The 14,318-nt window shown below is 35.5% G+C and overlaps 1 protein-coding gene and 1 long non-coding RNA gene across 3 annotated transcripts in view; one reads left to right on the top strand and one right to left on the bottom strand.

Annotated features, from left to right (window-relative positions):
• Positions 1-14,318, top strand: part of LRRC9 (leucine rich repeat containing 9) — a 118,128-nt gene that overhangs the window by 72,829 nt on the left and 30,981 nt on the right. For both annotated transcript variants that reach the window (XM_034643379.1, XM_034643380.1), the window contains 6 exons: positions 2,204-2,424; positions 3,913-4,035; positions 7,283-7,413; positions 9,488-9,596; positions 10,310-10,449; positions 13,573-13,709. In XM_034643379.1, coding sequence (XP_034499270.1) covers positions 2,204-2,424; positions 3,913-4,035; positions 7,283-7,413; positions 9,488-9,596; positions 10,310-10,449; positions 13,573-13,709 — 861 coding nt within the window. The remainder of the gene's footprint in view (positions 1-2,203; positions 2,425-3,912; positions 4,036-7,282; positions 7,414-9,487; positions 9,597-10,309; positions 10,450-13,572; positions 13,710-14,318) is intronic.
• Positions 1-14,318, bottom strand: part of LOC117796133 — a 92,727-nt gene that overhangs the window by 23,580 nt on the left and 54,829 nt on the right. Inside the window, exon 4 of the long non-coding RNA XR_004620519.1 lies at positions 7,057-7,208. This is a non-coding gene — a long non-coding RNA (uncharacterized LOC117796133). The remainder of the gene's footprint in view (positions 1-7,056; positions 7,209-14,318) is intronic.

Here is a 14,318-nt window from a genome sequence, read left to right on the forward strand (position 1 = left end):
ATTAAGGTTACATTTGGAAATGTGAAGACTTTAACAAAAATGAAAACTTTATTCACTAGAGGTTGAAAATCAAACATACTATACAACCCTTTTTTTTTTTAAGATTTTATTTATTTATTTGACAGAGAGAGACAGTGAGAGAGGGAACACAAGCAAAGGGAATGTGAGAGGGAGAAGCAGGCTCGATCCGAGGACCCCGGGATCATGACCCGAGTTGAAGGCAGACACTTAACGGCTGAGCCACCCAGGTGCCCCCGTACTATACAACCTTTTATAGGGATTCATATAAAGTACTGTTAAGCAGCTTTACTAATACTGGGTTTCTCTGGGTACAGAATATTTCTGGTTGTGCATTTTGCTAACAAGGTTGTCCTTGTCAAGAAGAGAAGGTAAAAATGAGAAATCATGACTGGAAGAGACGTAATTTATACTTTACTCACTTTTGAATTGTTGGATTCTTTTCAGCGTGTGTGTGTGTGTGTGTGCGCGCACTCACACGTGCACGTTTTTTCATAAACTAGAAAATTGTATTTCAAAAAATTACATATGTAAAAGCAAGTACTAAATATCTTTTAAAAAACAGTATGCATAACATTAGCTATACTTTATTTATTTTTTTTTAAAGATTTTATTTATTTATTTGACAGAGATAGAGACAGCCAGCGAGAGAGGGAACACAAGCAGGGGGAGTGGGAGAGGAAGAAGCAGGCTCACAGCAGAGGAGCCTGATGTGGGGCTCGATCCCGTAACGCCGGGATCACGCCCTGAGCCGAAGGCAGACGCTTAACCGCTGTGCCACCCAGGCGCCCCATAGCTATACTTTATTTTGATGGCTCTTAACGATCTGCTTCTAAAACTTGTTTCATAATAATCACTTGGGACACTTCTTGAATCTACAGATTCACAGGCCCCTCCTTTGTAGATTTCAATTGAGTAAACCTGGGGGTAGTAGCTCAGACATCTGTCTTTAGAACCATCACCAGTCTTCCATTCCCATACAACAGGGTGTTAGTTTTGCTTTGTATGTATAAATGAGAGCCTGGTTCCTTTTTATTTCCATCCATTATCTCACTGAAGGGAAGAATTCTCCAACCTATATTTTTCCTGTACCCACTTTTCAGAGATGATAGTTCTACCTCACTCAAGTTTAACAGATATTTCTCTTCTTTTCTCCAGACACAGATAGGTTTAATATTCCTCTAAGGATTTTTGCCTTGATGGTTTTATCCTAACTTGTTAGATCAATTTATTTTCAGCATTGTGTAGTCTCACGATGAAGGCCTGCATGAAAGGCCAGCAAGGACAAAATGTACTAAGAACCAATTATTTGCCAAAAGCTATAACTGACACTTTTCAAATGCCATTCCATTTGTTTCCATAACCCCTTAGAAGTAGATTTCAGTATCTCCTTTTTTTTTTTTTTAAGTAGACTCCACGCCCAGTGTGGGGCCTGAATTTACAACCGTGAGATTGAGACCTGAGCTGAGATCAAGAGTCAGATGCCCAACCAATTGAGCCACCCAGGCTCCCTTCAGTACGTCCTTTTTATGGATGAGGAAAATGAGGCACAGAGGTTACAAAATTTTACGTAATATACTTATGGTCCCAAATCTAGTCATTATACATCTGAAACCAACTCTGACTCCAAAGTTCTCATCTTTCAGCTTACACCATATACCTACAGTTAAGAAGTACCTCCAGTGCAGAGCGTACATAAGAGTTAGATTGTGGTGAGAGGTAGCATTTTCTAAAGTTCTGTCTTAAAGTACTTTTAAGCATAAAAAGGTAGAATTAGGCCAAATGGTTCAATACAAATGATGCCACAATGAAGAATACTTTACGAAGTGTTGTAACTAGTTCCTTACCTTTACTGTTTTAAAATGGGGGCTGGTGATTTTTTTTGAGCTTTGTGTTCCTATGATGGTGAAAATCTTAATTATATCATTTGAAATTTATTTGAAAGCAAAATTCAATATTTCCTACATAATACCTTCCCTTAACACCTAAGAAAACTGAGTCTACTTAGAAATCCAAAACAAATTTATTAGCTGGGACTTCATATACATCATATCCTTCTTCAACAAAAGCTAAAACAATGACAGTTAATACTATAGAGTCTGTAAAGATAAAACAACCAGTTATTTTTTAAAATTAACTTTTTAGTGCTATCTGAATCTTTTCTTGAATTTGCTTATTTTTGTAGGCATTTCCAAGCTGACTAAATTAACCCGCCTCAGCATAAATAATAATCTTCTCACTGGTCTGGAAAAACATACATTTGATAACTTGCTTCATCTTCACTCCCTTTCTCTTGAGAACAACAGAATCACTTCATTGAGTGGTTTACAAAAAGCTTTCACTCTGCTTGAATTATACATAAGCAATAACTATATTGCTCTCAATCAGGAGATCTACAATTTAAAGGTGACTGTCTGGGGTGGTAATGTTTTTGTTTTTGTTTTTTAAAATATGTATATATTTCTTATATTTGAATATGCATGTTCAAGGTATAGGATTTGTAAAATATTGAAAAATATAAACAAAATAAAAAATATAAAAAATAACAAGGTTTACTAAAATGTACTTGCATTCAATTTATGCATACATAAAAACATATATATATGTAACCATAATGTCCCCAAGTTGACAACCTACTAGGGCAATTTTTTTTTTAGTACAAATAAAATATTCAAGCCCCACCCCTTCTAATTAGAGCCTTCCTCAGTATTTCCAAGGATTCCCCAATCTGGCTGGAGCATAAGAGTCTTTAACATTTCCTGTTCTCAGAGGAACTCTTGATTATGTCTCACTTACTTCCTGGTTCTTACTGGTGACTCCAACTCTTTCTAGCTGACTTTGCCTAGCTTTGTCCTCTTTAATCATCCCAAGGAAACATCTAAGTCAAGGCTACTGTATAACAGGCTTTTCTGAAGATTTGAATAAAATGGAGGTTTACTACAGCACAGAATAGGATTTCACTTCAAATGCATTGTGTGACTTCACTGTTTCCAAAGTTCAATGTCCATTCCCTACCACTGGGACTCTTATGATGGCCTCTTTCCTTTTGCTGATACCGTATCACTAGGATTTTACCTTCTACCAAAAACTTTTGTCTGTTTCCTATCTTCCCTTGCATTCAAGTCTTCTCCCTTCCTACTCCCCCAATATAACTACTTCTTCTAAAGCTGCAGAGGCAACCTAATCAATGATAGCAGCAACAAAATAAACCATTTTATATCATGATGCAGAGTAGTGTTACTCCCGCTTATCTTAACCTCTCCCATCCACCTCTACTCTGGGCTCTTCCTGCACAACAAAGGCACATCAAAATGTCCTGTCTAATAAGAAATCATATTTTCCTTTAAGATGAGTTCTGCTACTCTCTCAGAAGATAGAAGTACATCAGCTTTATCCCTCATCAGAAGGCAGTGTTTTTCATTCCTATTACATCTATATACACACATGCATACTATTTAGTAGGACAGTATTCCATAAACAAAGCAGATGGTTTAGCAAAGTTCCCTCCATGTCTTTACATTCAGCAGCAGCATCCTAAAAGAGATTCTGATCATTTAACACATACCACTGAAATACTGTACAAAATTAGAACTTATTGATCTGCCAGGATAACTCCTGAAATAAAATGTATACTTAAGTCATTATGTGTATCACTAAATGTACACTGAAATCACTATGGAATGATAAAGTAATTCAAATATTAAAATTCAAGGATGGTTAAATTCTTAAAGAGGAAAAATACTTGCTGGAGTAGTATCCACTACATATATACATACGTGTATGTATTTACATGTATGTGTATGTGTGTAGGTAGATTAGATAGATAGATGTAGAGACAGAAATAGATAGGGATATATAGATATATCTTTAAATGTATGTGTTTTTATTACCCAGGGTTTATGCAACCTGGTCATTCTCGACATGTATGGAAATATTATTGTATGGAATCAAGAAAACTACCGGTTGTTTGTAATATTTCATCTTCCAGAACTGAAAGCTTTGGATGGAATCTCAATTGTAAGCCATATTATGACTCATAGCATTTGGTTCAATTCATATTCAAATATCCATAGGCCATAATCATTTTGAACATTACCTTCTCACTAGTATGATACCCAAACTTTTAGGTCTCCCAAGCACACTCTAGATCTGGGTTTTAAAATTTTCTCCTTTAGCCAATTCTTATCTAAATTGAGGTGGCAGGAAAGGGAAGATGTTGCCTACATTTGTACCCACTGAATTCAGTGCCTAAAAACTTGAAGAGTACAATTTATGGGACAGGATAGAAAATTGTTCTGGAGCCCTACCATTCTCTTGGGCCTAAAATCAGCTTCCTACTTCCTAGAAAAATACAGTTAATATTTAAGCAAAATATATTTGAACAAAAAAATGGTATGTCAGGGTCTCCAGTGACTGTAAGTAAGGTGATGTTGCAGTCAGGTGGAAGGTAGAAGTCCAAATTCCCCTACCTGGCCTCTGTTGACAACCTGGAGGTATGTGCTTTACTACCTGCTAGGATAGGGTAGAAGCTCACAGTCCCCACAGGCCTCCACTGACTCATCCTGACTGGTTTCCTCTTCCCAGTCAGAAGTGCCTCATGCGTGCCCGGCCATTATTACTGGGTGGAAGTGGAACAGGCTGCCCAAGTATTCTCTAGGAACACTTGTGTGGGGGGTTCACTACTGCTGAGAGAGGATGAAGGTCTAAGCTGCTCGCTCAGCAAGGGAGTAATAGGGAGATGCCTTGTTACACCAGGGCAAGAGGGGGAGTCTCTGCTCCCATTCTGCTTTTATAGGTATAGATGACACACAATTTATTCCATGGCGTTTGGCTAGAGTAGACCCATTAGTGTCTAAAAGTTTTCTGGCTTGTTAGGCTTTGCTTTTCCTAGTCTTTCGACTATAGAGGGCAGGTGTTTATGTGAATTTTTGTTTTCTCTTGTTTTCTGGGTTTCTGGTGTCTCTAGCACCAAGTCCCACATATATGAAGCAAAAAGAAAACCCAGATGTAAAGGAAAACCCGCATCTGTGTGTTTCCTTTACTCTCACACTGCACTGCAATCACAACACTTCTGATACCAAATGTGTAGGTTTTCCACGTATAAGCAATTGTCTGACCCAGAATTCAGCTGAATTCTGACACTATCTACCTGGAGATAGGATCAGATCCCACAGGGCTCAGTCCCACAGTGCTGCCCCTGCCCCCACTTCAGACACCAATCACAAGTCCAGGTTGGCATTTACGCTTCTGACTAACTGGCTGTAAAAAGGAGGTTCCCATGACCCTCTTCTTGGGTTTGATTAACTTGCTAGAGCAGCTCACAGAACTCAGGAAAACATTTGCTTACTAGATTACTGATTTATTATAAGAGGGTATAAAATTGAGAACAACCAGATAGAAGAGAGCCATATGGAAAGGTATATAGGAGGGGGCACTGAGCTTCCATGCTCTCTCTAAGCAAAGCACTTTTCCAGCACCTCCATGTGCTCACCAACCTGAGGCTCTCTCTCTGAAGCCCCTCTTTTGGGTTTTTATGGAGGCTCCACTATGTAGGCATGGCTGATTAAATCAGTGACCAATGGTGACTGATTAAACCTCCAGCCCTTTTCCCTTCTCTGGAGATCAGGGGTGGGACTGAAAGTTTCAAACCTCTAATTATGGTTGTCTCCCCTGGCAAACAGCCCCCATCCTTAGGGACTTTATAAAAGTCATCTTTTAGCATAAACTCAGATGTGGTTGAAAGAAGCTTGTTATGAATAACAAGACACTGTTTTCACCCTTATGGCTTAAGCTAGTTCAGGAACTGATGTCAGAAAACCCCCACCCACCTCCTTCTCCCTCTCTTTTTTTTTCCTTTCCTTCCCCTATGTTCATCTGTTTTGTTTCTTAAATTCCACAGGTAAGTGAAATCATACGGTATTTGTCTTTCTCTGACTGACTTATTTCACTTAGGATAATACACTCTAGCTCCATCCACATCATTGTGAATGGCAAGATTTCATTCTTTTTTATGGCTGAGCAATATTCCATTGTATATATATATATATACAACAATCTTCTTTATCCATTCATCAATTGATAGCAACCCTTGCTCTAAGCCTCTTTGGAAGTTTTAATGTAACATTGGATTCCCCTCACTATATAACCTATTTATTAATTCCTTTACCCATATTTCTTCTTCTTTCCATTTATACCCAAACTTTTCCACCTTTGAAAGGGACGATAGGTTGGGTCACTGTGCTGGTCTAGATTGTAGACAACAATACTAGTTTAGCAAGTACCTCACTCTCAGTCCACTCCTATTCAGATAAGGTGAGATCATACAGGTGCAAGACTAGTAGTGGGTTATTTTTGCCCCCAGACAATATAGCTACATTCACTATTAACCCCAATTTTGTCAGATGGGGTGAAGGCAAAACCCATCCCCAACAGGCCCTTAGGAATTCTGACATAAGGCTTAAAAAACATAGTTATAGTTATAGTTTCTTGCTTAGAAACTTAGTTTCTTGCATTTACCACTGGGTAAGCAAAACCCAGTCCAGAGTCAGTATCTATTTCTATCCAGACCCTTTTGTAGCCCCTTAGGGCTACTAGAATCAGTCTGACTTGCCAGCTATGTTCAAGGCTTTCCCACCAAGGAAATCTGCCACATGGTCATCTACAGTCTCGGTCTCTTTTGCTGGCCGACAGAACAGTACTTATTGCATTTTGTGCCTCAGAGCATCTCTGCATTGATGTAGACCCCCCAATGTCCACCTAGTTCATAAACCCAGGTGGCCACCTTAAGTGAGCATATGGGGGTATCTGCTTGTCAATTCCAATCACCTTTCAAAACTGGAAGGAAGTTCTGATGGGAATCAATGTGTCCTACTTTAATGTACTCCTCAAATTTCCATAGGGCCCTCCCCTATATGGGATCCCTTTAATAGGCCAGATTTCCCTTGCTCTCCTGCTTAACCATATGACCAGGCTAGCAACAGTGGATAAAGACAAAATATATATTTACTATAAATCACAGTAATATGCCAGGGAACTCACCACAGTGTCATTCCTCAGGTCCCAAGGTCCCTAGCTGGTCTGCCTTCTTCTCTGAACCTTTCAGTCTCCTTTGTATTTTACATATAACGTGTAAGAGTTTCAGCTGCACTTAGTAGGAGGAATAGGGAGAAATGAGTCCACTCCATTTTGACCTAAAACCAAACAATTAATGTCATTTAATCATCTGCAAGAGAAGACATCACTTCCTAAATGTCCTTATATATAGGAACCATCAGAGACTGAGTGTGCAAAAGATTTGTTTGGTGGCAGGCTTACTTCTGACATGATTGCAGAACAACAAGGACATTCAAACTTCACCCAAATGCAAGAACTAAATTGGACTTCATCGTCCATCAGGTACAATCATTTTATTACATGCTTTTTGATACTACAGTTAAATATGTAATATCATTTTCTAAGGTTTATAATTTAATACACATCTTATCCAGATAAAACCAATAATTCAGAAAATCATCTTCCCTACCTCAAAATCTCATGCTAACTTCACCACTCTTTGAAATGCATTATCACATACTATGATTTAAAATGTCATCATATTCTCAGGGTCGTGAGATCAAGCCTGATCTCCATGCTCAGTGGGGAGTCTGCTTCCCTCCCTCTCCTTCTCCATCCTTCTCTTTTCCTCCCCCTGCTTGCTCTCTCTAAATAAATAAATAAATCTTAAAAAAATAAAAAATAAAATGTCATCATATTACTCTAACCCAGTGTAATATGGTTTCTATCGCCACTATTCCTCTGATGCTGTTGTCACTGTCCTCCTGGCAAATACATTCTTTTCTCTCCTCTCCTTTTCTTATTCTCCACTCCTCACAGATAGACATCTTTAGCCATATTTTTAATTTATATGATGGCCCTTTAAATTTAGCCCAAACCTGAGCTCTTTACTTGACTATTCAGTTGCTCTTTAGAGAGCACCCAGAAAACAACATTCACGTGCTGTTGTTGCCCAAGCCAAAAATCTAAGGGTCATTTCTCTCTCCTCTGTCTTCCATTTGTAATTGATCACCACATTCTACAGAGTCCATATTGCTAAGTATGTCTCATAATTCCCCTCTTCTTTCCACAGTCACCACCACTGGCCTAGGTTGGGAAACTGAACTATTTTAGAAACTCTTGGTGATAGTTTTGGTTTTTTGTGTTTCATAATCTTCCCTGCAAATCCATTTATTATCCATCCATACTGCCTCTCAGATGCAAGTTTTACCAGATCACTTCCCTTCTCACCATTGTTCAGTGGCTTTCCACTGTCTACAGGATAAAATGTAAAACTCCTTTGTATGGCATAGGAGACTTTTTAATTACCTATTTTTATCTCTTGTAATCCTTACTTTTACTGCCCATTACTCCTTATACTCCAGAAGTTCTAACATATTCTAGTTCCTTAACCTTAATCACAAGATGCTGTGATTCTGTTTCTGCTTTTGCTTATACTTGTTCCACTACCTAGAACTCTTTTTCTAATTTGCCCGACAAACACCTATAAATTCTCCAAGGCTCATTCTAAGATCTTCCTCCACCTTCAAGTGACTCCTGACTTCCCCAGATCAGTTTTTCTTTCCCTAAAATGCCACTACATCTAACTCTATTGTATCCACTTTACTTTTTTATTTTATTTTTTATGGATCCCATTTCATGAGGGCAGGGATGGTATGTTTTCATATTTGTTGTAGCCTTTCCAAACACATGGTCTGTACTTGGAAAATACTAATAAAAATATATTGAACGAATGACTTATTAATGGATAAAAGTATGTCATAGGCATAACTACAGGGTTTAGGATTTGTTCAAAGAAGTGCTTAAGGCAAGGTAATTTAGCTTCATATTCTTCTCTATCATGGCTCAAAGGAAGATGGAACAGTTGTAAAGCTATGGACTAGGAATCAAGCATTGTTTTTAATTACCAAAGCATCCTTACAAGGTGGAATGCCGTAAAAGTTTTCAGGAGATTGCACAGAAAACTCTTTTTCCAAAACCTCACCTGCTTTCTTTCCCATCTCCAACTTCTTCCTGGTATTTCAGAAATAACGTGTTTCACATATATCCTCTGCAGCATATAACCTGAAAAATCTTATGATTTATTATATCAACTGCACTACAATTTCATGAACATGTATGTAAACTTATAAAGAAATTGAAGATGTTTATTTTAAAAGTTTCTTTTGTGATAGTGCTATGTTTATGTAATAATGGACATTTTTAAAGCAATCAAATTCTGTCTTTTTCTTACATATGTGTCCAACAAACACATATATTTATTCAATTATTTGACCCATACATTTTACACTAAGGCAATTCTTTTTCATAGCATTTGTCAGATGAGTTATTTTTAAAATGTTTTTGGGATCGTACATGAATGATTCACCTACATAATTTTCCTATTAAAATTATGACTGTATTTATCTAAATTCAGAACAGTGGCTTTGATTCCAGTTGACCAATTTAGAAATGTATGTAATGTGAATCTACAAAACAATAATCTTACCTCATTCAGTGGACTAATCTATCTGCCTAATGTGAAGGTGAGTTATTCACAGATTTTTTTTCTTTCAAGGTTTTTAATGCAAGTTGTAATCTTCTTTACTTTGGATTAAAATGTATTTTTATGTTACTAAAGAAGAGAAATTATTCCTAAAGGTTTTTTTCACCAAGCAAGAAAAAGTATTACTTTCCAAAATTTTGGTTGACCTCAGTTTTATATGATTGTCGTATAAGCAGTAAATCTTACTCTGCAGTAGGAGATGGGATAGAAGGGTGCCTCTATAGTGAGTGGGTATGGAATGAAATTAGAGGATACTGAGGTTCTCAAAGCAGCCTTATTGCCTCCTCTCCTATACCTTTGGCTGAGCTACCTACAAAGGCCTTTTAAACATAGGGAAATGGTAATCTCTCCAACTAAAGAATTATTTCATCCATATCAGGCTTGAAGAAGTCAGGAGTGCAGACTGAGAACATTGAGCAGCTTTCTAGGGTCTCCATTATCTTGTTTGAAATCTTGTCATTTCCCAGCAAGTCAGATTATAAAAAACACATTCAAAGCCAAGTCCAGAACATTTGGGATATAAAAAATTTATGTCATTTTTAACATTGATACGTCATTAAATTATATTGTATAGACCAAGTTTTATCTATACCATCTTGATAGTTTTTAGGATGTTAATAACCTCAAACCAAAAATATATTTACAGCAGTTTTCATATTTAAATGTCTGATTAATAAGGTGTTCTTTCTATAGGTCTTATGCCTCAATTATAACCATATTGAATCCATCATACCCAGAGTAAAACCTCAGACTCACTTGACCAACAGACAGCTACTCTACCAGAAAGTGCCTTCAAGTGGCTATGGACAACAAGGAACTTCAAAAATAAACAGGTTACTATGCTTGTTTTCACAATTATAAAAAATTTTGGTTGGGAGTTTAAAAAGCAGTTAGTTGCATTAGTGATAGCAGTAACATACATTTCTCTTACTTTAATACTTATTTTAATAGCTACAGGCCAATAACAAATGTCACAAATAAAAAGATACTCAAAATAGTCCTTTGTCATTGCTTTTTCTCTGCTTCCTCCATTTCATACCCATATTACAAAAAAAGAGAAAAAGAAAATGAGAAGATCTTGTATGATTAATGATTTTTAAATTAAGATGCAAGTCACATACCATAATACTCATCCTGTATGTACAATTCAGCGATTATTTTCATATATACACAAAGTTATCCAACTACTATGACCATCTAACTCTAAAGTGTTTTCATCACTCCACAAAAGAGCTCCTTACGCAGTAGCATGGACTTAGGTTTCTTTTAAAATTTGTTTGTGTTTCTAAATTATTTATCTGGTCATTTAATGCCCCAGCACCAATGGAAAACATACTTTACAAAGATGAGGACATACCTCCCACCTTCCTACACATTTTTGGTAGAACACAAGGAGATATATATATATCTCCAACAAGGAATACTTTCATTCCAGTTATCCCAGTGAAGAGCTGTGTTTTCATCCACCTTTATTGAAGTATGATTTACATATAATAAAACTCACCAATTTAAATGTATGGTTTAATGAATTTTGACAAATGTATTCAGTCATATAACCATTATTACAATCAAGGTTCAAACCATTTCCATCCCAAAAACTTACCTTACATCTTTTTGCAATCCTCTCCCCCACACCCTGGCCCCTAGAAACAATCACTGATCTGCTTTCTATCAATATCATTTTGCCTTGTTCTAGAATTTCTTATGATTGCAATCTATAGTAAGGAGTCTTTTGTGTCTGGCTTCTTTCACTTAGCATAATTCTTTCGATATTCATCTATGTTGTTACAAGTGTCAGTAATTCATTTCATTTTACTGCTGAGTAGTGTACCATTATAGATTACGTGACAAATTGTTTATCCATTTATTGTTGATGAGCCTTTGGGTTGTTTCCTGTTTGAGGCTAGTTTAATTAAAGCTGCTATGAATATTTCATTTATACATATCCTGTATATGGGACTATTCATATTTTTCAACAGCTTTACTGAAGTACAGTTTAACATACCATATTCACTCATTTTAGGTGTATAATTTTTTCCCAAATTTATAGTTGTACACTTTTAGAACATTTTTTAGAATATTTTTAGACCATTTCCATCACACACCAAAAAGGTCTGTCATGTCTATTTGTGGCCAGTTCTCTTTTCCAGTTCTAGCTCCAAGAAACCACAAATCCACTTGCCATAAAGTTGTGTTTTCTAGACATTTCCTATAAACAGTATCATATAATATGTGGTCTTCTATATCTGACTTCTTACACTTAGCATAATGTTTCTGAGGTTCATCTATGTTATAGTATCTGTTAATAGTTCATTCCTTTCTATTGCTGAATATGTTGGGTATTCCATTGGATGGATATGCCACATTCCATTTATCCATTCACCAGTTGATAGACATTTGGATTGCTTCCACTTTGGGGCTAGTATTAATGATGCTGCTATAAACATTTGTGTAGCAGTATTTGTAAGCACTTATGTTTTCATTTCTCTTGGGTAGAAACCTAGGAGTGAAATTCTGGGTGATATGGTAATTTCATGTTTAACCTTTAAGAAACTGTTGAACTGTTTTCCAAAGTGGTTGTACCATTTTACATTACTAATAACAGTTTATGAGGATTCTAATTTCTCCACATCCTCACCAATACCTGTTATTGTTTCTCTTTTTTATTACAAGTGGATTTGAAGTGGTATCTCATTGATTTATAAGCATTTTCTCTCAATGACTTTTCATTTTCTTAAATGGTGTCATTTAAAGGAATTTTAATTTTTATTAAGTCCAATTTATCAACTTTTCCTCTTACAGATTGTGATTTTGGTGTTATACCTAACAATTTTTGCCTAACTTAACATCACAAAGATTTTCTCATGTTTTATTCAAAAAGTTTTATGTTTTTTCTCTTAAATTTAGGACTAAGATCCATTCTGAGTTAATTTTTGTGTATATTCTGAGGTAAAATGTTAGTTCTAAATTCATCTTTTTGCATGTGGATATCCATTTGTCCCAGCATCATTTCCATTCCCCCCATTGCATTGTCTTGGTACCTTTGTTGAAAACCAATTGACCAGTTTATTTTATTGTAAGTTTACTCCTGGACCCGTAATTATATTTCATTGATCTGTCTACCCTTTTGCCAGTACCAGATTGGTTTGATTATTGCAGGTTAATAGTTTTGAAATCAGAGATTATAAACCCTCCAACTTTTTTTCTTTTTAAAGATTGTTTTGAATATTCTGAGTTCTTTACATTTCCTTATGAATAAAGACATTTTGGGGGCGGGGGATCCTGCTGGACTTTTGATGGACTGCATTGAATCAATTTAGGGAGAACTGCTATTTTAGTAATATTGAGTCTTCTAATCTGTGAATATAAAATATTTTTCCATTTACATAATCATTAATTTATCTCAGCAATGGTTTATAGTTTTCTGTGTATACATTTTACACTATTTTTGTTAAATTTTTTCTGAAGTATTTTGTTCTTTTTTATACTATTGTTAGTAGAATTCTTAATTTCATTCTCAGTTTATTGATGACGTGGAGACTTTCAATTAATTTTTGTATATTAATCTTGCTGAACTAAAAAACTCAGTTTTTTGGTGAATTCCTTAGGATTTTTTAAATACAAAATCATGTCATCTGAGAATAAAGACAGTTTTCCTTATTCTTTTCCAGTCTGGATGCATCTTTTTTTCTTTTTCTTGACTGATTGTGCTGACACTTGCTTTTCATTTCAAATAACTCTTTCTGTACTTTGTTCTTTACCATATAAAAATATTTTTAAAGAATAAAAAGTGTTTATTATATAAAATACAAAGAGATAACATTATAGTTAAATTCTGATTTACTAGTAAATTAATTTTTTTAAACTTCAACTTATAGTAAATAAATATCAGATTTTTTATGATACAGCTCATTTGAAATTAAATTTATGGGCTCAAACTTATGTGTGTATTTCAGAGATACAATGAGCAGTGAAAATTTGCCTCCAATAATGCACAGTTTAGAAGTGCTTCATTTGGGCTACAATGGAATTTGTAATTTAATTCAGCTACAGCTTAATAGACTAAGAAATTTAAAATTCCTCTTTCTACAGGGTGAGTAGCAACACTGTCAATGTGTAAGTCTTTATTAAAAATTGATTTGATAATAATGTTTTAATAAGCAAATATCAGCATCAACATTTACTTAAAGCAGATTGATAAAAATATTTTAGTAATCACAAATGGGTTTTTCTTGGGTTACTTACATAAATAATGTAAATGCAATATTCTAGGGCCACAGAATATTGTATTTCTAGCCCTAGAAAATGCAATGTTCTGGGGTTATATATGGTATTATATCATAATTTACTTTTACATCACGTTCAATTAAAAAACCAATAGAAAGTAACCAGTTATTCACAAGTACTTATTAAACCCAGAATTGGGCTAAGTATTAAGAAATATACAGAAACACTATATTATTGTAATTATATATAGTTGAGATCCTTGCTCTAACGTAGTTTAAGATCTACCCATGAAGATATACTGAAAGACGAATTAGTTCTGAGTAACTATGTGTTACTAACTTAAGTGCAGTAGTTTAGAGAAAAGAGAAATTGAAACACATAGAGGACTTTTGAATGATTGATAAAATTGAGCATTACCAAGAATTTTGCAAGTAGTGGGAGGAGAAGAATCACAAGAGCATGACTGTGGTGTCTG

This window comes from Ailuropoda melanoleuca, chromosome 14, assembly GCF_002007445.2.
Source record: "Ailuropoda melanoleuca isolate Jingjing chromosome 14, ASM200744v2, whole genome shotgun sequence".
NCBI classification, from domain to species: Eukaryota; Metazoa; Chordata; class Mammalia; order Carnivora; family Ursidae; genus Ailuropoda; species Ailuropoda melanoleuca.